Source organism: Ipomoea nil, unplaced genomic scaffold (assembly GCF_001879475.1).
Source record: "Ipomoea nil cultivar Tokyo-kokei standard unplaced genomic scaffold, Asagao_1.1 scaffold1317, whole genome shotgun sequence".
Taxonomy (NCBI): Eukaryota; Viridiplantae; Streptophyta; class Magnoliopsida; order Solanales; family Convolvulaceae; genus Ipomoea; species Ipomoea nil.
Window position 1 is genome coordinate 2,413,497 of NW_017617745.1, and position 24,866 is coordinate 2,438,362.

The following is a 24,866-nucleotide window of genomic DNA, read 5'->3' on the forward strand; positions in this document are numbered from 1 at the left end:
ATTTGTAAACTAAAAATTGTAAAAATTCACTAATAAAACATAAGGTTCCAATAGTTTTTTCTTACAAACTATTTATTTAAGTGGCTATAAAATTGTTCAAAATATTGTTGAAACTATCTAAATACATAAAAAAAAAAATTAAGAGTAAAAGAAGCATTTTTTTGAGAAATTGGTGGGACAAAATGGATAACCGAGTCAAAAGTTATGTCTTGTCAAACTTTCTATACTTTTCAACAACCCGAAAAAAAAAAAAAATCAGGAGTCATACCAAGTATGATGATTAGAAAATGACTTCCCCAAAATAAGGGAAAGTCATTTTGCCCAAAAATATACTTATTTTCTTTTGACTACAACATCATTTTCCGTTGACCTCATTTTCCACCCTCTTGCCAAACACTGGAAATCCGAAAAGCATTTTTCAAAAATCATTTTCTGAGTTTCCAAACGCACCCTAAACTTTAATTAATTTTTTTTTTTGAAACAAAGGAGGGGAATACCCAAGATCGTTAAGCGACCCTCACAATATTCATCTCACCAAGGAGACCAAGCTCATCCTCTCGAATATGTCTATGGATCTCAATTGGTGGAATTGCAAACCAGTTGAGATCCTCCTCTTGGTTGCTTGCAAACTTGGCCATGGCATTAATTACTTTGTTTTGTTCTCTTGGAGCATAAGTGAAACAAAGGTCCCAGTCTCTTCCTCTTGCATCCCGGCACATCTCAACAAGGTTCCTGGCCGGACCCTCATATTCCATTGCATCGTTAATCAACGATGTTGCTTTTAGACAATCAGTCTCTATCACGACCCTTTGATAGCCCATCTCCCACACCTTCTCGATCCCATAATGAATGTCCCACATCTCTGCTTCCAAAGCATAACACGTTCCAATCTTTTTTATGAAAGCTCCTAAAAAATCAGCATCTTCATTCCTTAGGATTCCTCGGCATGCTGCATGACCATTTGCTTGAATGCACCCGTCGGTGTTTATTTTGATCCAAACTTTAATTAATTAACAAGGTATTATTGAGACCCTATTCAAAAATGGAGAGTCGGAACTATTATCCTCAAAGGATGGAGTATTGTCTAGTTAACTGAAATAATATATAGTGTGAAAGAGATATGGGCGGTCCATGCATACAAATTAAAAGCTAGCAAACAAGAAAGAGTAGCAAACAAGATGAAAACACTAAAGAAGGATAAGATAAAATCCAAAACAGCCAAGAAAAGCACATGCCCACACAGTTGGTTTTCCCCTGCCCATGCTCTCTACCCAAAACAAATTTTATAAAATCCCCATTTCCCTAACAACCCTTCCAACCCCACCCATTCCAACAAAAAGTTAACAGAATTATATTTGAAACAACATGAACCCGTTCATAAACCCATAATAAGTTAAATCGAATCAATCTAGTATATAATTTTGAAACGTACTCAACATCAAACTGTACACTTTTATGCATAAAGAACTTAACTCAAAACTAAACTCTCAATGTTCGTGGTAGGAATTAAACCTCATCTACTATAATTGGGACATCTTTCATAATAATTATTGGGTACTGTCTAAAAGAACTAATCCAAACTTAAAATTCAGATTACTAATAAAATGAAATGATATTCATTTTAAATTATAGAATGAGGTTTTTAATTGAAGTAGTAATCAAATCTTATAATTGTATTTTAAAAAGTTGTCAATTGGACACGAAGTATAAATTTGATTTCGATTCTTAGTGTGTAAACCCATTACCAAACACACCCTACGAATTTGTGTCTTTTTTTCTTTTTTTTGCTAACAATACATGCATGGTCTAGATTATGTCTTGTGTCTTTCTCAAGGATTTGGAATGTGTATCAACATATTATTAATTAATCAAACAAATCCCAGGAAATTGGTTGCAGTGAACATTGTGAAATTAAGCATTCAACAATATTAATTAACAATAATCTTTACTATCTTTACTATATAAAAGCAACAACAATTTGGAGGGAAAAGTTAGCCAATATTTATGGGTTTAATGGATTTTAGGTATTGGGCTGCCACAATGGATTAACTTTGGGCCAGAAATAACAAAAATGTAACTATGTATTGGCCCAACATTTGTTCAGTTGTTATATTATAGACCGCGGTGCATAATCGATTATGCACCGCGGCCCATATACGACGCCGTTTCTTTAAGTAAAGAAACGGCCCGCCGTTAGAGTTAACGGAGTCCGTTTGTTTGGTGTATTAAACACCAACTGACACTACAGTATATTCAAACCGACACTGCAGTTATATTAAAATGATACTGTAGTTATAGTGAAATGAAACTGCAGTGTATATAAACTGAAACTGAATAACATTTCACATATTTGAGTGTATATTATACAATGAAGCTATAATTATATCAAAATGATCATGTAGTTGTGTTTTAATAAAACTATAGTGTATATAAAATAAAATTAAATAACATTTTCACATATTTGAGTCTATAAATATCGAATGAAACTATAGTTATATCGAAATGAAACTGTAGTTGTGTTCAACTGAAACTGCAGTGTATACAAAATGACACTGAATAACAGAGTTACTTTTTGTAAAAGGGTGCGAAACGGCGAAAATAAACACCGTTAATTTTCATTTTAAAAAAAAGACGCGCGGTGCATAATCGATTATGCACCGCGGTGCATAATATAATTTGCCACATTTGTTATATTAAAAATTCTATTTTTATTATATTATAAAAATGTTAATTGATTTTTTTTTTTTTTTTGCAATGTCATCAGGTGCGGGATCCGCTTCCCGTGTGGTTGTGCAGTTGCACGCACATTAAGCATTAAACTGAGGCACTTTAAGTACACAACACACGCACATTAAGAACACAAACAAAACACCTTAAAAACACGAACTCACGCACCTTAAGCACAAAACTCAAGCACCTTAAGCACAAGCATCACGCACCTTAAGCACAAAATCCACGCACCCTAAGTTTTCAACAACTACTCACATTAAACACAAACTCACGCACCTTAAGTTTTCAACAACTACTCACATTAAGCACAAACTCACGCACCTTAAGCACAAGACTCACGTGCGCACCTTAAGTACAAAATTCACGCACCTTGAGCACAAAACTCATGCACCTTAAGTTTCAACACTACTCACATTAAGTACATACCCACGCACCTTAAGCACAAACTCACGCACCTTAAGTACAATACTCGCGCACATTACTCACCGCACTACTGCACGGAAAACCTTCACCTGCACTGGAACTTAATTATATATATATATTTATTTATTTATTTATGAAAAGATTGTTGGGTTTATACAACTCATAAGATGCAAGCAAAAATATACGTACAAAGTTATAAATTCATTAAATACTAAAATTAGATGAAACCTTAAAAGATAATACTACGCGTATAAAGAGGTCTTGATTTGTATTTAATGTTAATTATAATTGAACCACACCTCAATTATAACTGGACTCCACATATGTAAAAAAATGAGAAATTTCTATATAAAATCAATATAGTGCTTACAAAGATAAATTTTTTTAAATGAATAAGTTTTACATTTTATTGTCAAATTTCAAAAAAAAAAATATTACATTGTATAGTTATATTTATATTTTAATAAAATTATATCTACTTAGTATCATAACATTAAAACAATACTTCTAAAATTGTGTCCGTGCATCGCACGGAAAAAATACTAGTTTTTTTTTTTTTAAAATAAGCCCAAGGCATTGGTCTAGTGAGTGAGAAGTCTCATTTAAATTTTTCTTTCAGTGTTAGGGTGAGGCTTCGATCCTTGCTATGAACATTGGAGGTTTGAGTTTGGGATGAGCTTCTTGTGCACAGAATTGTGACTTGATTTGTTTAATGGGGATGGTTATATGGAGTCCCAGATATAGTCCGACGAAGACAAAAAATTTGCGTTAAAAAAAATTATTATACTTTATGAAATTTCGTGTTCTATTTTATCTATTTTATATAGAGTTAATACTCAATTTAGTCATCAATTATAGTGATTTTTTTTATTTAGTCCTAAACGTCTTTTTGTATTTAATTGGATCATCGATTTCAATACTTTTCCCTGATTGAGTCCTCCTTGGTAATTTCTCATCTATTAATACCTAATTTAACCTTCGACTATAGTGATTTTATCCAAATTAATCTTCAACTATAGTAGTTAATACCACCAGGACTATGTGGTCTAATGGTATCCGGGTTGGACTTCCATTTGGAAGGTTGTAAGTTCGAGTCTCAGTGGAGGCGTTATTAGCTCTCTGTGTTTCAGTAGGTTGAGAAAGTATATGAACAGATACTACAATGTAATAGAGCTAGTAGCATTCAAAAAAAAAAATAGTAGTTAATACCAAATTTAGTCCTTAACTATAATAATTTTTTTAATTTAATCCTTAATTTTAAATGCCAAGGATGCAATTACGAAAAACAGATAACCAAACTTTGGAATAATGACCAGGGATCGAGTCTCACCAGCGGCAGTGTGGGAGCAACCTCTCAAAGTGAGGGGGGCTCCTTGTGCGCAGTGAGCACCGGTCTAGCCTCTGTGGTTCATGTTCAGTTGAGTCACCATGATTTACATCCTCCCAAATGCTCTGTCGGACCGGGGTGTGGGGGGGTCCTTAGGGTTGGGGTTCAGCCTTTTGGAATAACGAAAAACAGATGACCAAATAAAAAAATAAATAAAAAATAAAAACGTTTTGTCTTACATGTGATATATCATAAAGTAATGAAATTATTTTTTAATGATTAAACAAAAAGTAGAATAATTTCATTTAAAATAATTTATTCTATGTTTGTTTAATCATTAAAAAATAATTTCATTAATTTATGATATATCACATTATCACATGTAGTCCTACAAATATTTAGGCAATCTTTACCTACCAATTAAGTGTCCCCGTAGTTATCGAACTTTGTAAATTTGTGTAAGCTTTAACTTATCGAAAAGTTCAAGTTAATAAAGTTGTTCTCAAATTGAGCCTATTCTATTTTTTTATTTATCAATCATAGTGTTGTGTTTTTTTTTTTTTTTTTTTTTTTTTTTTTTTTTACTAACTACATTACAATGTTGTATCTGTTCATAGCTATTTTCTCAACACGTACAGTATGATGTAAATTTAAAAAATAATGGGACCATTTAATATATAAGATGTGATATTTAGTTCCAATATAACTCTTGTTAGAGCATTCCCAATAGGCATGTCCTTTGCACAATGACCCATGTCCTTTTATCTCCTCTTCGTCTTTCCTTCACATAAGCATTACAACTTTTTTTTTTTTTTTTTTGAAAACTCATTTACAACCTCAAAAGTCAAAATCAAAATTTCATAAGCATTACAACCTCAAAAGTCAAAATCTCCCCAAAAATCATTATTGTGGTTGCCCTTAATAAGAAACTCATTTAATGAGTTGTAATATCTAGTTCCATTGAAACTCTTACTAATAAGTATCTAATTGATACAAAGAAACACGTAGTATTTAATAAACTTATTTTGATTGGTTGAAAGATGAGTGTTTGAGAATTTTTTAAATGTTTTCATGATTTTAATTTTATTTTTTTTAGATAAAGGTAACATATAAGAAATACTTTGTATATCATTAAAAATCTCTAATTGATATCTTGACATTCATATATTTTTAAAAAATTTTAATTAACATACAATTACATCAAATCAGTTTGTAGTTTTATTAAATTAATTAAAACTAAATTTTCATTAAATCATTAATACAGGTTGTAGATTCATTAAGTAACTACTATAGGTCCATTAAGTCACTAATGTAGGTTCGTTATATTATTACTACAGGTCTAAGTCACTACTATATGACCATTAAATCACTATTGTAGATTTTTAATAAACCACCACTACGGGTTTGTTAAGTGATTGCTATAGATTATCACACAATTATTGAAACAAATATATATATATATATATATATATATATATATATATATATATATATATATATATATATATATATATATATATATATATATATATATATATTTATTTATTTATTTATTTATTGTGTCTTTAAAAAATATTAATGAGATATTTTCAATATGTTTTTTAAAATTGATTTTATTTATACAAAAAATAAAGAATAATATATTTAAATAGGATATGGCCAATTGATGGAATTTTAATAAACCTACAATCTTTTCATAATGAACATGGACTCAAAATAGGTGTATAATTCACAAAATGTTCAAAAAGACACCCTATGAGCTTTGGAATGAGAAAAAAATCCAATATTTCATGTTTACATATATTTGGGTGCAAGTGCTACATACATCACAACGTCAAATCCTATCTTCGATTTTTTTATGAAAAGGCAAATGAAGACATATTGATGGTATGCTCTTAAGTGAGTAAAGCCTTAGGATTTTTTTAGCAAAAGCACTATGGTGTTACAAGAATACATTCATGCCATATTTCATTAACTACTGATCAATACCAAAGATGTTGTGGAAATATCAATAAGGAGATCTAACATCTTAATTCAAATGACCAATTTAATGTGAGGTTGCCAAATTAACTACCAGTAAAGCAAGGATGATGACTCAAAAGATGATTAAGGTATTTAGCAAGACCATGTTGTACCTCCAAAAAATCAGGACTTACATGTAGATCCAATTCCACTGATAGTTCCTACACCATTAGTAAATCTTGTTCCTTCAGAATACGCTCAACAAATGGAGGATACCTCAAGGAATCTCAACATTTCCTTAAACCTTAAACCTAACTTAAGATGACCCAAAGATCATCCTCTTGAGCAAGTCATTAGAAATTTTCAGGAAGGATTCACACAAGGTCCTCAAGCATGAAACTATGTTTCCATACTTCTTATCTCAAATGGATCAGAACAAAAAACTATTGAAGGCACCTTAATTGATCCAAATTGGATTGAGGTTATTCAAGAGGAGCACATTCAATTTGAGAGGAATTAAGTATGAGAATTAGTTCTAAGACTAAAACATCAAAATGTAATTGGAACCAAATAGGTATTCCGAAACAAAATGAATGAAGATCCAATCATTGCTAGGAATAAGACATATTTGGCTACAAAAGGCTAGTTTCAAAAATAATGGATGGATTTTGATGATACCATTGCATCGGTAGCTAGGCTTTAGGTTATTCGGTTTTTCTTAGAATATGCAACTTATAATAAATTCACATATTTTCAAAGGGTGTCAAAATTGCTTTTCTAAATGGGTTATTGGATGAAGAAGTATATGTGATGTAACCTCTAGGTTTCATGGTTAAGGAAGTGGAAGATAAGGTTCACTGATTCATGATCAATAAAGCATTATATGGTCTAAAACAATCACCAAGAGCTTGGTATGACATATTTTTTCCTTATTTGCTCTAAAGGGCTTTGCTAAGGGTAAGGTAGATTAAACTTTTATCGGATTGAAAATGATGTTCATATTTTACTAGTACAAAGTTATGTAAATGACATCATTTTTTGATATTCTAATTAGAAGTATCGTGAGAAGTTCTTAACGCCTATACAAAGCAAATTTGATATGAGTATGACGGGTGAACTAAATTATTTCCTTGGTCTTTACTAAAGGTATCTTCATTAACCAAGCCAAGTATACAAGAGACTCAATCAAGTAAATTGAAGTAAAAGGCAAAACATCCATTAAAATGCTTATAACCATGTTAGTTAAGCTAGACATAAATCAAGATGCGAAGGATGTGGATCATACATTGTATAGAGGCATCAAAGGGTCTTTGTTATATCTCACAGCAAGCATGCCATATATAACATTTGTTGTGAGAGTTTTTGCTAGGTTTCAAGCAACTCCCAAAAAAAAAAAAAAAAAAAAAAAAAAAGAGTCGACCTCCCAGCAACAAAAAAGATTTAGAGATACCTTAAGAGCGCATAGTTTGTTGGACTCTAGTATCCTAAGAAAAGAAGTTTTTACCTAGCTAGTTTTTCTTGTGGGGGGGGGGGGGGGGGGGGGGGGGGAGGGGGGTTGCTCTCATGGTTTAGCAAAAAGTAAAATTCAATAATAACTTCAATGCTAGAAGAGGAATATATTGCAGTTGAAAGTTATTGCGCTCAAGTCTTATGGATGAAGTAATAATTATTAGATTATAGAGTTGTAGCTAAGGAGATCAACATCATGTGTGATAACATCAAGTGCCATAACAATAATTCAAAGTCCAGTCTTTCACTCAAGGACAAAGCATATTGATGTCCATTATCATTTCATAAGGGATCATACGAAGAAGAAAAGTATTAAGATTGAGTATGTCAACACGGAAAAGTAGCTTGCATACATCTTAACAAACCACTTATATTAGTTAAAACACTTAGAGCTCAAAATCGAGTTGGGAATGACCAATATGGGTTGATATTGGTCATTAGAATATCACAAAAAATCGGAAGAACCTTCACCAAAACGGTTGCTATTGCCCATTTCGTGGTCCGTTTTAGATTCGGGCATGACACAACCGAGTCAAACTTCACAAGGAAAAGACGCATAGGCAACATGGGGGTGTCACCAACATGTTGCCTGGCGCATCGGACTTCGGGATTAATATTGGACTTTTTCCACTCTAAATTTACGAAACCTTTGAACATGAAAGTTGTAGGGTACTCCCTTATCTTTCAATAACCACTTGAATCACATTGATTGGATTTTTTATGAGGGAGATATGATCATAACATTATCAATATGTCACAGGATGGATTTCTCAAGGTGTATTTAAATATTCTAATTTTCTAGCATCAATGCGTTTGGAATCTCTCAATGTGTTCCACACGAATGTTGTATAGGAACACCTAAACTTTCCATTGGCACTTAAACAACCTCAAATGGACATCGTAGGATAGATTTGGTCTAGGGAGACCACAAATGGACATCATATCAATGGGACTAAAGTAGAATTAACAGAGGTAGACCCCGAGAATGTTGGTCCAGGGAGAGAAAATGAAGCAAATCCAAACATCTCTCCCGTAGATAGTGAGGCTCTCTTTTGGAAGAAGATCTCCATATGAGAAGTATGAAGATCTTGATCTATTAGCCAAAAAGTGGATGTTGAAGGTGGATTACCAACGACTGGTGAATATTATCTCCAAGGTGATAGAAGGGTAGACAAGTTCCATAAAAGTCTAATCATGGCCAAGGCACAAATAATGGAGATAATCATCTATAGTCACAATGCTAACTAGGCTTGGTTTCTCTTCAAGCTTGAAGGAAGTCATCGAAAAAGTATAAGTCTAATTTTCCAAATTCCAAATGCACCCGATATTTAGAATTTTTCCTAATTCATATCTTAGCATCAAATTAAAGGGCCTGTAATTAAAGAGAAGAAAATCTCTTCAAAAATCATAATATATGTTCAAGCTAACACACAAAGGACAATAGGTCTGAAAAAGAAGAAAAAGAAGTATGAAGAAGTTGAACGCATTCTTCAAGACTCCTAACAAAAAGACATGTTTTGCAAAGCTACAAAAGTACTTTCACGAATATAGTAATACTTTATTATTATTATTATTATTATTATTATTATTATTATTATTATTATTATCTAAAAGGGTAATGATTAATAACTAGTAGTTAATACAATGCAGAGCAAAAGGAATAGATTGACAACGTTTGGACACCTACCATCTAACATAATGCCAACGAATATTTTCAAGTAGCGTTTTAATTTTGTAACTCCACACTCTATAAATAGATCTCTCTTGAAGCTTAGAAACAACAACCGAAAGAAGGAATATAAGAGAGTGGCTAAGTTATTGAGTACGCAAACAATTATATCAAACTCTCAAGCTTTTATATATCTAAGCATTCAAGTTTCAAAGAATTTTCTAGATTCTTTCTAACCATATTTTAAACAAAAAAAAAATATAAATCTTTCTCTATGTGGTTAGAATGTGCTAGGAATATAGCGAAATAATGCATAAGCGAATAATCGTAAATTGAAAATTATAGAGAAGTTAAATAATATAAATAAGGAATATATATATATATATATATATATATATATATATATATATATATATAAATGACAAATGAATAGCTAACAAAGGGAAAATATATTTATTTATATATATATATATATAGCGTGAGAAAGAGACAAATGGAGAATAGATGAATCGATATTGATGAGTGAATTACAAAGCAAATGTAAAGGATATTTATACACTAAGAAAAGAGAAATATGCGCAAGCTAAGTGGAGAACGTGAGCGGTAGTTGCTACGTGGGTACGTGGGTGATGGGGCTGCATGGTGAGTGGAAGATGGAGTCGGCAAATTATGCCCTGGACCCATGTCCACATTGAATTGTGGACACGGGTCCAAAACGACGTCGTTTTTAAAAAAAAACGCGTCATTTAGTTAAAAAAAAAAATTCGCGCGCGTTTTGCTGTTAACTGCGTTAACGGCGTTATTTTTTTTTGGGATTATGAATGTACAGTTATGCCGTTATGAATGTACAGTTATGCCGTTATGAATATACAGTTATGCAATTATGAAATTATGAACACAGAGCTCTAACATTATGAATTTACAATTATGAACATATATAGTGATAAAATTATGACCATAGAGCTTTAAAATTGTGAATATAGAGCTTCGAAGATTATGAATGTACAGTTATGGAGTTATGAATGTACAGTTATAGAGTTATGAATCTACAGTTATGGAGTTATGAATCTACAGTTATGAGATTATGAATCTACAGTATGGAATTATGAATGTACAGTTATTGATCGAATTATGAACAAAGAGCTCTAACATTATGAACTTACAATTATGAACATATAGTGATAAAATTATGAACATAGAGCTCTAAAATTGTGAACATAGAGCTTCGAAATTTATGAATGTACAATTATGGAGGTATGAATGTACAGTTATGGAGTTATGAATGCACAGTTATGGAGTTATGAATGTACAGTTATAGAGTTATGAACGTACAGTTATGGAGTTATGAATGTATAGTTATTAACATATAGTGATAAAATTATGAACATATACTCTTACAATGAAGCTGTCTGAAATTTAAAAAAAAAAATAATAATAATAAGGAGATAACAGTGCCTAACGGCACTGTTACCCGTGTCCAGCAAGCATGCTGGACACGGGTCCAACGCATAACGATTGGATGGAGTCTGGTGAGTGTTCTACATTAATTTGAGCCATACTCTAACAATTTCCACCTTAGATTAAATTCATGGTAGAATTAACAAGTGAAACAGCCGACTAAACTCAAAAACTGCCTGAACTCAGTAATTGGAAGAGCTTTGGTAAGCATGTCTGCTGGATTCTCCAATGTATGAATCTTCTGAACGATTATATCTCACGCAGTTACAATATCTCGGATAAAATGGTATCTGACATCAATGTGTTTGGTTTTGGCATGATATGTATCATTCTTGGTGAGATGGATAACACTTTGACTATCTGAGAACATAACAGTCTGGCCCTGTGAAACACCATGTTCCATAACCAAACCTCGTAGCCAAGTAGCTTCTTTGACACTCTTTGTTGCTGCAATATATTTTGCCTCAATCGTAGATAACGCAGTAATAGACTGAAGCGTAGCTTTACAACTGATAGCGCAATTACAAAGAGTGAAAATATAACTGGAAAGCGATTGACATCTATCAAGATCACCACCATAGTCAAAATCTACAAATCCCACAATGTCAATAGATACAGAAGAATTCCGATCCGAAACCAAGTCCAAAGAGGAAGTACCCTTTAGGTACCATAGAATCCATTTAACAATGTTCCAATGTTTCTTACCAGGGTTATGCTTCTAAGTCAAAAGGGTATCGTCTATGGTCTCCCGATTCTCAGAAAATCATTCTAAGTCGAGAGATCACTTTTGATAAAAACGCACTACTTTCTTCTGAAAAAGATTGTGTTGTTCCCAGTGCAGGTGATATGCAGAGTACTGGTGAGAAGGTGGAATTCGAGTTGAGTCTTAGTGATAGTATTACTACCACTGATGGTAATACTAAAGATGATGCATCTACTAGTACCGCACCTCTCGTCGAGCCACAACGAGAGTGTTCTACTGCTAAGGATCGGCCTAGGAGGACGATTAAAAAACTGCTAGGTGTGCTAGTGATGATGAAGTCCACTTGGTTGCTTATGCTCTTTCAGTTGCACAGGAGGTTGATGGTGATCCATCCTACTATTACGAGGCTATTTCCTGTGCTAACTCGTCCAAGTGGTTGGTTACAATGTAAGAGGAAATGGAATGTCTCCATAAAAATGAGACTTGGGAGCTGGTATGTAGAGTTGTCAAAAGGTAAACGACATTTGGAGTGGAAATATCAAGTAATGACAAATAGGCAGCTTTGTGAAGAAAACAGCTCAAAGTAAATAACATGTAACCTATTTGGTTTCGTTTGAAATTAGTGCGAATAACTATATTTCACTTTTATTTGTATCATACTAGTGAAATCTCTCATCGTGATAAAAAAAAAAAAAAAAAAAAAACAAAAAAACAAAAAATAAAAAACAAAAAAACAAAAAACAAAAAACAAAAAAAAAAAAAACAAAAAAAAAAACAAAAAACAAAAAAAACAAAAAACCTAGTTGATGTGATTAACTCTCTCTCTTCCCAGCTATTTTATTATTTACAAATAATCACACACTTCGCATTTTTTGACAAGCTATTAGCTATATACAAAATTTGACAAGTTCAAGACTTCCGTTGTAATTATTTTCATAATCTCTAATTTTTTTTATTTTTTTTTTGAAAACCAACCTCCAAAAGATTTATTATAATAACGAAGCAATACAAGAAGGAAAAGTAGATATCCAACAATGCGGATCAGTATTCGAACGAGTCGCCCTAACTAACGTATGATCAAGCCTATTCACTGATCTAGAAACATAACAGAAAGACAACATATCAAAGTGTCATTTGAGTTTTCAACATTCATTTATAACACAACCTGCAAAAGATAGATCTAGCAAGGAGCCATTAAGTAACGTGCAGACTGTTTGGCAATCCGTATTCACCACCACCTTACAGAGTCCTCTCGCTTTAGCCCATGAAAGTGCTTCCTTAATAGCAATCGCTTAAGCTAAATGAACATCATTCATACAACGTATTGGCCCACTCATAGCAACTTCATAAACATCCATGTTATTAAGCATAATTGCCCCAAAACTCGCCTGATTAGTCTCCTTAAACACTGCCGCATCCACAAAAATTTTAATCACATCTATTGGAATATTGTTATTGCCCATGGGACGATCAACAACGTGTATACCTGAAGGCGTAGGCCCCTGCATCGACTCATGCCAGGTCTGGGACAATTTATATCCTGTACCACGGCGCGAGTTGCAATGTGCGTCCAGATGCAAAACGACGTCGTTTCAATTTTTATTTTATTTTATTTTTTTTTTGAAATTTGCTACCCAGTGTTTGGCAGTTAATTTTCCTTAAAAAAAATATCTCATGTTCAAAAATGTACATAATGTTATACTAGAATACGCATAATTGTATACATGAATGTACATAATTATATAACAAAATGCACATACTCTTTTTTAAAAGATAATGCACATAATCTAACATAATACATAATAAACATAAACTTTTAACATAATACACAAAAATTTCCTGATTCGGATGTACGAATGTACATAATTGTATACAAAATGTACATAATAAAAAATCTACATAATTGTATAAACAAATATACATAATCATGTTAACTTCCTACCGCGCCTCCCAAAACGACGTCGTTTTGGTTGGCGCAGGGCGCACAGTGCATTGTGCGCCGTGGTGCAGGGTATAACAATTGCAGGTCTGGCATAAGCGTCCAGCATCCACTCTAATTCTTGACTCTTGCCAAGGAATTTGGTTCCACACTACATCATTCCGCCCACACCAGATAGACCAACAAAGAGCAGCACACTTTAGTTTCACCATCATAGTGCCATTAGCTAAACAGTTTGACAGCCAAGAAACAAAACTTACACTTACATCCGGCAGAGGGATATCAGTGTGGTCAGACCAAAGAGGAGTGACATGCTGACATTCACATATCAAATGCTTCAGAGATTCCCCGTGAATATTACAGAGAGAGCACATGGCATCCACATCGACATGACGATGAACTAACCCAGCTTTTGTTGAAACGATTCAGACTTTTAAAGCTTAATCCTCCAACAGCCTTCGGTGAACACATGCGACCCCATGATAACCACCTTATACCACCAACCCCGTCCACCATTAGAAGACCACTAGAATTTATTCATAGTCCTCTCGATTCGTTCACATAACGCTACTGGAAGTAAATATATGCTCATAGTGTACGTAGGTAACGATTAAGTTCTTTTTAAAAAGCCCTCACCTTACCTCTCTAGGCTCTCACTTGCCCGGGATTAACATGGTGTATTTAGCATATTGAACAACAAAAAATGTAACATCTATGGCTATGTATGAATTAATTAATTCGCGAGCTGCATGATTGTCATTTTCATCTCAAGTCAATGAATTAGATATGTACAAACTTTATTGGGATTAAAAATATATTTCATATTTTATTTTCTACAAGATTCCTTTTCACTATAATCGTATTTAATAATCAAAGTCTAGTAACAGGTTATAATAATCAATATTAATATTAATAAGTAAACTTAAACAATATTCTATTCAATAAGTACGCACTTAGTTCCTCATCCCAGTCACCCTCATGTGTTACGGAGTATTAGATTACTCACTCTCGGATGCCGCAATTCCTGGATCTGCTCAGTTTGTAGTGCATGTCTGACAAACTTATTCATTTTTATCTCTGTAATTATTAATTAAAATAATCCTAATTACGACTATTTTAGTTTAAACAAATTATTAATGGACTATTTTAGATAATTCAAATTATATAGTTTGAGATAAAATTAAACCATCAATTATATATATACCTGCAGGCTGCAACTATCCGTCTTTCATTTCTGAAAAATAATGGAGCTCATCAATTATTTTCTCTTCCTCTCCTTCCTCTTCTTCTGCATATACACATTACGGAGAAGATCAAAACCTGCAAGAAGCCAAAACTTGCCGCCCGGTCCATGGAAATTACCCCTCATCGGAAGCCTCCACCATTTGGTCGGCGGTTCGCTTCCACATCGTACTCTCAGAAATTTATCAAGAAAATATGGACCCATAATGCACTTGCAGCTGGGCGAAATCTCCGCCGTCGTCATATCTTATCCTCAACTGGCGAGAGCGATAACTAAAACCCACGATCTCGTCTTCGCCAGCAGGCCAAACATCATGGCGCTGGATATCGTGTTTTACAAATCCACAGACGTCGCGTTTTCGCCCTACGGAGATTACTGGAGGCAAATGCGGAAGATATGTGTGTTGGAACTCCTGAGCGTGAAGATGGTCAAATCCTTCTGTTCTTTCCGACAGGAAGAGATTTCGAACCTCGTATCGTCGATAAGGTTGTCGTCGGAGACAGGGTTTCCGATCAACTTGACGGAAAAGGTGAGTTGGTTCACGAGCTCGGTTATTGCTAAGGTCGCGTTTGGGAGAGTGCGGTGTGAAGATCAAGAAAAGTTCATTGCCCTTTTGAAACAAGTGGTCTCCTTGGCGGGGGGGTTTGATTTGGGCGATTTGTTCCCTTCCAAGAAATGGATTCATTACATTAGTGGGATGAAACCTAAGCTGTTGAAGTTGCACCATGAGCTAGATAAGATTTTTGATGTCATCATTGGAGAGCACAAAGAGAACCACCTGGCAAACAGAAATAATAGTAGTGGAAAGGATGAAGATATAGTTGACGTTTTACTGAGAGTGAAGGAAGGTGGGGAGCTTCAATTTCCTATCACAGAAGACAACATCAAAGCAGTCATCAATGTAAGTTTACTGTTCCAACTTCCAAGTTAACTCGTTTAACTTCTTCTCATTTTTAGGTAATTGAGTAATATGGTGGGTGTGTTTGGTTCATGGGTTAGACAGAAGGAATGAGAATGAAAGTCATACATGTTTTTTGATTGACAATTTTTTAAAAATTATCTCTATAATTTTAAAATTCATTAGCTAATTTAAATATGGTATCATCCTATTAATTCAGCATTATTCCGGCCTCCTTATTTCTATAGCCTATAGCCTCTTCATTTCTATTGCCAAATTATACCGTGAGCACGTGTCCACCTTTCAAGGTAGGTACCGTTCCATATTCATAATTTTTATATTGTAGATTCATAATTTCTATGCTGTAAATTCATAATTTCTATACTTTAGATTCATAAAATTTATATTTTAGATTCCAATTGTTGAACTCTGTTTTCACAAATCAGAGAACTATATATTCATAATTTGATAACTATACAGTTTAGAAATTATAAATTTACAGTATAGAAATTATGAATCTACAGTATAGATATTATGAATCTGCAGTATAGAAATTATGAATCTACTGTATAGATTATGAACCTACTATATTTAAATTATGAATCTACGGTTTAGAAATTATGAATCTAAAGTATAAATTTAATGAATCTACAGTATAGATATTATGGATATACAGTATAGATATTATGAATCTACTGTATAGATATGAATCTACTATATTTAAATTATGAATCTATGGTTTTGAAAGTATGAATCTAAAGTATAAATTTTATGAATCTACAGTATATAAATTATGGATCTACAGTATATAAATTATGAATCTACAGTATAGAAATTATGGATATGGAACCGTACCCACCTTGCAAGGTGGGCACGTGCTCACGACATAATGTTCCTATTTTATATGAATATTTTATGTTATTTTTGTTTAAAATGAAATTTAATTCACTGATCTTATGTTTTCAAAAAAAAAAAATCCCTGATCTTATAATTAACAATCAAAGATATATCAAGCAGCTCCAACTCTTTGACATAATAATGCTAATTACTCTTTGACAAACACTTTTTAAAATTTAATATTTTTGTTTAAAATAAGATTTTGATCATTAATCTCAAAATTAAAAACTAATAATATTTTCAACAAAATTACAAATTTATATAAAACTTGTAATATTAAACATTTATAAAATATTTATAATGTTTGTAATATCATTTGAAATTGATTACTTATATCACTGAATTATATTAGATTAATAAATTTAGTAATACATTATAAAATTTAATAACTTATAAATTTATAAAATGTATTATAAATTTTATTTGATTTTTAGTCACTAAATTATGTTAGATTGATAAATTAAAAAAAATTATAAAAGATTTTTAATTTGAGTTTGATCATTATTTTTATTGGATTTTCAATTATCTTAACTCTTAATATTAAGAAATATTATAGATGCCGACGTATCCTCAATAATTTAGAGACATGAATCAAAAACTTCATTGTAGTAATTACGCTAACATCACTAGTTTGATTACTTTTATACAAAGTAGTAATTACCGCATGATATCATTACAATTTATATGTAGAATTTCACCGGATAAGCTTATCTAGTCTAAAATATTTTTTTAACACTATGTTGTGCACTCGACATTTTTAAATCATTTTTTTTTTTGTTTCTATTGTTTCTAAGCTATTTAATACATTTTCTAATCGGTTAAACTAAATCACTCAAACTTTGAAGTCCTCTTTGAACATATAAATTTAGAACATTGGCACAACATCTAATATGCAATAATTGACCATTTACAAGTAAAGGTAAGGTTTCAAGTAAAAAATTTATATATCTACAATTGGAAGAAGCATTATCTAAAGAAATTGAAAACAATTTATTTCTTAATTCAAACTCAACAAGACCAAAGTTCGAGCTTGGGCGTGCTTGTACCTGGGCCTGGGCCGGTTTCAAACTAGGTCCGAGGTTTTTTTATTTTTTTTTAATAGGACCTGGATCAGCGTAGTACAAGTCGATCATGGTCTGGGCTAGGGCTTGTAAAGCACATGCCCGATTTTTATGGGCCGGTTCAGGGTTTGTTCTGTTATGAACTGGCCCATGGCAACCTCTCATATATCACTCTTTGTAGACCCATAACAATTATTATATTTGAAGTTCAAATATTTGAAGTTTGAACTAAAAAGTATTAAATATCTCACAAGATTTACTCATATAAATATATTACTTGGCACTATATTATATTATGTATGTACTTCACATAGTATATTATATATGAATTTTATGCACTTTCAATTTCACATCTATTATGTCACTCCCATTTTTCTTCACAATTTTTTTTTTTTACTATTTTAGAAAGGGTTTTTCATCTTTTCAAATAGTAAAAAATATTGACTTGGATTACATTCGGAAAGAGATCTCACAAGGGTTGGTTTTGCCTTAAAAAATTATTGTTATCCATCTAAATTGATAAATTTAAAAGTTAAGGACCATAACTGAATGTGACACAATAATCGTACAGAGTGTTAAACTCTATTATACATGTAGTTAAGTGTGTGACATTGTATATATTTTCATTCAAAATTTAGGACTTGTTCTCTGCTGGGACTGAAACATCTGCTACAACAATTATCTGGGCAATGTCCGAAATGATAAAAAGGCCAAGTGTGATGGCTAAGGCACAAGCCGAGGTGAGACAAGCTTTAAAGGGAAAGAAAACCTTTGACGACAAAGATTTTGAAAACCTAACTTACCTAAAGCTTGTGATAAAAGAAACCCTCAGACTCCACCCTCCATTTCCACTTATACTACCTAGAGAAAGCATAGAGGAAGTAAAGATTGGCGAGTACATTATACCACCCAAGACCAGAGTCATCATTAATGCTTGGGCTATGGCAACCAATCCTGAGAATTGGGAAGATCCAGAAAGATTTTTGCCAGAGAGATTTGAAAACAGTTCTGTGGACTTCATGGGGAATCACTACGAGTTCATACCGTTTGGTGCGGGGAGAAGAATGTGTCCTGGAATTTCATTTGCTTGCACTAGCATTGCTCATTCCTTGGCTGGGTTACTGTACCACTTCAACTGGGAACTCCCCGACGGAGTTAGTCCAAAAGATTTGAACATGACTGAGACAATTGGCATCGTTGCATCCAAAAAAAAGGATCTTTGCTTGATTGCTAGGCCGTTTGTCGATCTTTGAGCCTTGAAATGATTATTGATTTAACTAAATATTTATGTGTGTGTGTGTTTTTTTTTTTCTTTTTGAAATTAATTCACCGTCTGGATGATAAGTATGTTTAATACAGCTTATTTAATTATATTATAAAAATTATAATATAATTATCTATCTTATTTTGAAGAAAAAAATTTGTTTTGCAAATTATAAAGCATATTTGAATTTATAATTTATAAACAAATTAGATTAGAACAATAATTACTAAGACTATGTGGTCTAATGGTACCTGGGTTAGACTTCTATTTGAAAGGTTGTGAGTTTGAGCCTCAGTGGAAGCGTTATTGGTTTTTTGTGTTTCAGTAGGTTGAGAATACTACATTGTAATAGACACAGTAGCATTCAAAAAAGATTAGAACAATAATTCTAAGAAAACTTTTATTATTGAATAATTCAATTTATTACAAAGTGTTACTGTTTATGATTGTAAACCCTATTTATATAATTGGCTATATTGTGGCAAATTAGATATGTGTAGGAGATTGCTACTAATGGAGTCTTTGACGGACCAGTTCCTACACCAGTGAAAATTTAGAAACTTATTGAACATCTTCATCGACTTACCTTCAGAACCAGTGGAGCAAATTTCAATATTCATACTTTTGGAAACCAAAGTGTAAGAAGTCAAAATTTCCTAAGAAGAAGTATGGAAAGTGATCTTTGTCTACATGGTAACCCTAAAGGATTACTTGCCATCCAAGATTTGAAGACTGATTATATATTAAAAGAAGTTTGCAGCCTTGAGACTTTACACACGAGATAGTATCTTACACTTGAGAGGAATCTTCTTCCCGTGCTACCAACAGTTCATTCTTTGAATCACCATCTTCTCAATATCATCATGTTTAGAGCTAAGCAGACCTATTGAGAAGACAACTGTCATTGCGCTGATTTATGGACCGTACTCCATACAATTGTGGTGCAATGGTGAGTGAGTCAGTGGGACGGACAATGACAGTGTGGATCTCCAAACGAGGGACTCTTTGGACAACTGCTTACTTGGATCTCTGCCTCAACAAACCTCTATCATCTTCATCAAATGGGGTTTCTACCTTGTGAGGTATAACACACATTGGTTTGAGATTGCAATCTCTTTACCATCTGTATGATTGACTGGTTGAGATAGTGGATTAGATTCAATGATGTTGGTCCCATAGATGTAGATACTATTGTATCGAACTGGGTAAACAATATCGTGTGTCTTTCTTTTTGTTTGGTACACTTTCTGCTCTAACAGTCATATACTTGTTCAGTTGGTTTCGCCAGTCTCTCAAATAGAATAATTTGAAACTATCTGTAAGTTTTTCCCTAATAATATATATTATATATTATGGTCTTAATTAAGTGGTGCAAGTTGACTAGGCTTATTAAGTGGTTTGGTTGGACTGAATAACTAGAAGTTGTTATTCAACATGTATTGATGGGATACAGGATATTCATTGTATAAGCACATTCAGTTACAGTACTCATACTGCTCAGTAGACACCTATACACCATTTGTGGGACGCTAAATGTGGCGCTTCTTAGGAGGCACCCCAATGTTTCATTTCCGTTTTGTTGTTTTTGCATTTAGTTTTTGTGAATAAAGTGCAAATGATGATCGTGACCTTAAATGTTTTGTTATTTTGGACATGGAAAAGCTAATATTTCAGGAAGTGGAAGTGATGAAATTGAAGGAATTGAACAAGGAGAGAAACACCGAAAAAAAAGAAAAGTGGGAAGTCACAACGAAGTCACATGCGTTGTGACACAAGCCGAAAGTTCAACGAAACAGGGGAATTCACAACGCAATGTTGTGGACCACGTTGCTGAGCAGATGAAAAAGGAAAAATTCCAGAAAGTTCAACGTGCGTGGCAATGCACGTTGTAATCGTCGTTGTGAAGAAATTCGAACGAACGACGCACCCCACAACCCCAAAGCAACGTGCGTGGATGGATGGCTGAAAAGGGAGGAAATTAGAGAAAGTTCAACATGACTCATAACGCACGTTGTGAATAAATTCGAAGGAACAACACAAGACGCAACGATCCAGATATCAACCAAGTCCCTCAGTGGGCGAGGCTGATTGCCTGTGAGCTCCCGAGAGACAAACAAACTCCGATACAGCCGTGTCCCTCATCGGGCGAGGCTGGCTGGCTGCGAGCCCCCGAGAGACAAACAAACTTCAAAATAGTCGAGTCCCTCACTAGGCGAGGCTGACTGCCTGCGAGCCCCTGAGAGACAAACAAACTTCAAAACAGCTAAATCCCTCAATGGGCGCGGCTGACTGCCTGCGAGCCCCCGAGAGGCAAACGAACATCAAAATAGCCGAGTCACTTAGTGGGCGAGGTTGACTGCTTGCGAGCCTCCGAGAGACAAACAAACTTCAAAACAGCCGAGTCTCTCAGTGGGTGAGGTTGACTGCTTGCGAGCCCCCGAGAGACAAACTGGCTTCATATTTTTCCACGGCATGACTGCCCGCCCAACTCCTCGCCTGAAAAGGCAGAACCAGCCTTCCTCGAACAGAGGAGGTGATAACTCCAAACGTTGTGGCATGACCGCCCACCAAACTCCTCGCCTGAAAAGGCAAAATCAGCCGTCTTCGCACAAAGGATGTGATAACTCCGAACGACACGGCATGGCCGCCCACCGAACTCCTCGCCGGGATAGACGGAATCAGCCGTCTTCGCATAGAGGAGGTGATAACTCCGAACGACGCGGCATGGTGGCCCACCAAACTCCTCGCCTGAAAAGGCGGAATCAGACGTCCTCGAATAGAGGAGGTGATAGCTCCGAACAACGCGGCATGGCCACCCACCGAACTCCTCGCCGGGATAGACGGAATCAGCCGTCTTCGCATAGAGGAGGTGATAACTCCGAACGACGCGGCATGGCGGCCCACCGAACTCCTCGCCTGAAAAGGCGGAATCAGACGTCCTCACACAGAGGAGATGATAACCCCGAACGACGCGACATTGCCGCCCACTGGACTCCTCGCCTGAAAAGGCAGAATTAGCCTTCCTCGCACAAAGGAGGTGATAACTCCAAATGACGCGGCATGGCCGCCCACCAAACTCCTCACCTGGAAAGGCGAAATCAGCCTTCCTTGCACACAGGAGGTGATAACTACTGCTCTAACCCGAAAGAAATAACTCACACTTTATTGCCAAGCTAGAAAGGGAAATTCCACGAACTACTGGCCACTAGGGGCCTACAACGAACTAACTGCTTAAGAAAAACAAAAGGGAAATGTGCGCAGCTGACTGCCTACTGGTAAAACTTCTTGAGATGGTGAGCGTTCCATATGCACTCTATGGGTTCACCTTCCATGGTTTCCAACCTATAGGTGCTGGGGTAAACTTCGCTAGCTATCTTGTACGGTCCTCCCCACCTAATAGCCATCTTCCCACCTTTATTGGGCCGACTGGCCTCTCGATCCCGGAGTACAAGATCTCCCACCTGAAGGTATTTTACTCTGGCTCTTTTGTGTTGGTAACGATTAACAGCCTGCTAGTATTCGGCCATTCGGATGTAAGCCATGTGTAACACCCCAGATTTTCGAGACATTTAAAACTTATAAAATAGAGGTGAAATCTTATTAATTCCCAAGACATAATACAAGAGTTTGGGGTGCTATGCCACACCTGAGCTAGAGAACTTAGGTGCACAGGCTAACTAACTAATATCCTCAAAAGCGCAAATGCATAAACGTGGCTCGCAGGCCGAAAGGGGAACTATCTACTTCTACGCTCCAAGTTCTAGCGCGCTCCAGTGACTTAGTCTTCTGTGCCTGAAAGCCAAATATATCTGTTCAGCGAGAGATGCTGGTAACCCACTCTAACGCGTTGAAATACAATACATATAGATATATACATAGATATACGAAAAGTCATTCCGAAGCATGAAGATATATCCTAAGAGACTCTAGCTTTCAAATCAGGGAACCGACTCGACAAATAGGGGTACACACAATCATCAGTCATAATCAAGCATATACAATTCTCTCATAGGAAACAATTATAGATAAGCACAACCAATAATCACAGTTAAGCATTACTAGCAAGAGCCCTATGGTCACGTTTCCATAACAGTCATATCATCAATTCTTCTCATTTCATCACATTGCACACTTTGTTGGCGCCACAGGACCAATCGCATGCCCATACATGAGGGTCAGCGCATATAGCTCTGACACGGCCCCGCAGCACCCTGCCCCGTCTCACAATACGAAGGGGTCGATCGCAACCGACCGATGAACCGCAGCTCTATATAATATTTATATACCTGACCGGTCTTTACCAGCCTGGTTAACAGTTGGGATGGTTCTCAACCCATTCAACTGCCCGTATAGTGGACCTCTGTCCTATATAATATTTATATACCTGACCGGTCTCTACCAGCCTGGTTAACAGTTGGGATGGTTCTCAACCCATTCAACTGCCCGTATAGTGGACCTTAGTCCTATATAATATTTATATACATGACCGGTCTCTACCAGCCTGGTTAACAGTTGGGATGGTTCTCAACCCATTCAACTGCCCGTATAGTGGACCTCAGTCCTATGTAATATTTATATACCTGACCGGTCTCTACTAGCCTGGTTAACAGCCGGTATGGTTCTCAGCCCACCCGACTGCCCGTATAGCCCGATTGATCTCAACCACATCGGGGTAACATGTACACATAACACATAGCAAGCACATACAAACCACATTAACACATTGGGAAGGGGGAGAAATCGTATAACGAACCTATACGTGGTCACCCACAACTAAGAATAGTCCTAAGGGGTTCATACTTCTTATACCTAGGCCAATGGGGTACCAATTCAACTAGCATGCAGTATATAAGACTCATTCGACCTACGAACGGTACCCGAACATCAAACTAGACATAGGCACGATGGGAGGGATCCGTTAGGACACCACGGGGGTAGGGGGAACATCAAACGGGGAAGCCAGGATCCCAAAGTGTGGGAATTTCCAGCGGGTAGCCGGTGGGTGGGGGTTCACCCGCCGGCTGCCCGCCGGTGTTACTGTTCCGGGCAACGGGTGCCCGGTGGGCAGCTGCCCGCCCGCCGGCTGCCCGCTGCCGGAGCTGCCCTCTTTGGCCGCGGGTAGGTGGCGGGTCCCCTACCCCCACCTACCCCCCACTGACTCTTTTTCACCAAAAACGCCCCGGGAACCTTTGTGGAACCCGAAACCATGCTTAGACACTTTCAAACGCAACCGACAACAACACGTAGACAATTAACGGATCGAAATCAAGAAACATACGGCACATAACCTATCATGCTTTTCTAACATAATCAATCCCCAAAACATGCAAATTCCCACCCAATATATCAAGATCAATACCATACGAATTCCACAATACAACCTAGGGTTCTAATCACTTTAAAATCAACAAGAGCACGATTCATCTTTTAATATCGAGATTCGGTAGGAAAAGCACATAAGCATCAAGAACATCATATAATCATCAAGAACATCACATAATCATCAAGAACATCAAGAACACCATTTAATCATCAAGAACCTCTCAAGAACATCAAGATCACCCATGAAATTATAACACCAATTATCAAGATCATTATAACGAATCATTAATCGCACAAGAATATGGAGGAAATCCTAAGAGGGGAAACATAGCTATGAAAATAGGTTTTGTTGAGACATGGGTTACCTCTTAGCCTTAATTAATTCCTTGGCTATGAAGGGTCTTTCTTTAAGCTTCCTTGCTTTCTTGATTTCTTCTAAGGGAATTCTTGGAACTCTTTGG

General features: G+C 35.3%; 2 protein-coding genes across 2 annotated transcripts; one reads left to right on the forward strand and one right to left on the reverse strand.

Moving 5' to 3' along the window:
- Positions 1 to 355: 355 nt before the first annotated feature.
- LOC109185240 lies at positions 356 to 860 on the reverse strand. Its single transcript, XM_019335220.1, has 2 exons — positions 536 to 860; positions 356 to 396 (listed from the first exon to the last, which is right to left on the reverse strand). The coding sequence occupies exons 1-2, from the start codon at positions 858 to 860 to the stop codon at positions 356 to 358; spliced, it is 366 nt and encodes a 121-aa protein (XP_019190765.1).
- Positions 861 to 14,949: 14,089 nt separating this feature from the next.
- LOC109185173 (premnaspirodiene oxygenase-like) lies at positions 14,950 to 19,137 on the forward strand. The gene is made up of 2 exons (XM_019335155.1): positions 14,950 to 15,864; positions 18,458 to 19,137. Exons 1-2 carry the CDS (start codon positions 14,965 to 14,967, stop codon positions 19,070 to 19,072), a joined length of 1,515 nt encoding a protein of 504 aa, XP_019190700.1. The 5' UTR covers positions 14,950 to 14,964; the 3' UTR covers positions 19,073 to 19,137.
- The last annotated feature ends 5,729 nt before the right edge of the window (positions 19,138 to 24,866 follow it).

Bases quoted from the DNA above. Each gene is read 5' to 3' on its own strand.
- LOC109185240 (XM_019335220.1), bottom strand. From the start codon at position 860: ATGTGGGACATTCATTATGGGATCGAGAAGGTGTGGGAGATGGGCTAT. The intron at 397-535 runs GTGAGATGAATA...TCGGATTTCCAG, and splicing joins GGATGAGCTTGGTCTCCTTG to TGTTTGGCAAGAGGGTGGAA.
- LOC109185173 (XM_019335155.1), top strand. From the start codon at position 14,965: ATGGAGCTCATCAATTATTTTCTCTTCCTCTCCTTCCTCTTCTTCTGC. The intron at 15,865-18,457 runs GTAAGTTTACTG...TTCAAAATTTAG, and splicing joins ACATCAAAGCAGTCATCAAT to GACTTGTTCTCTGCTGGGAC.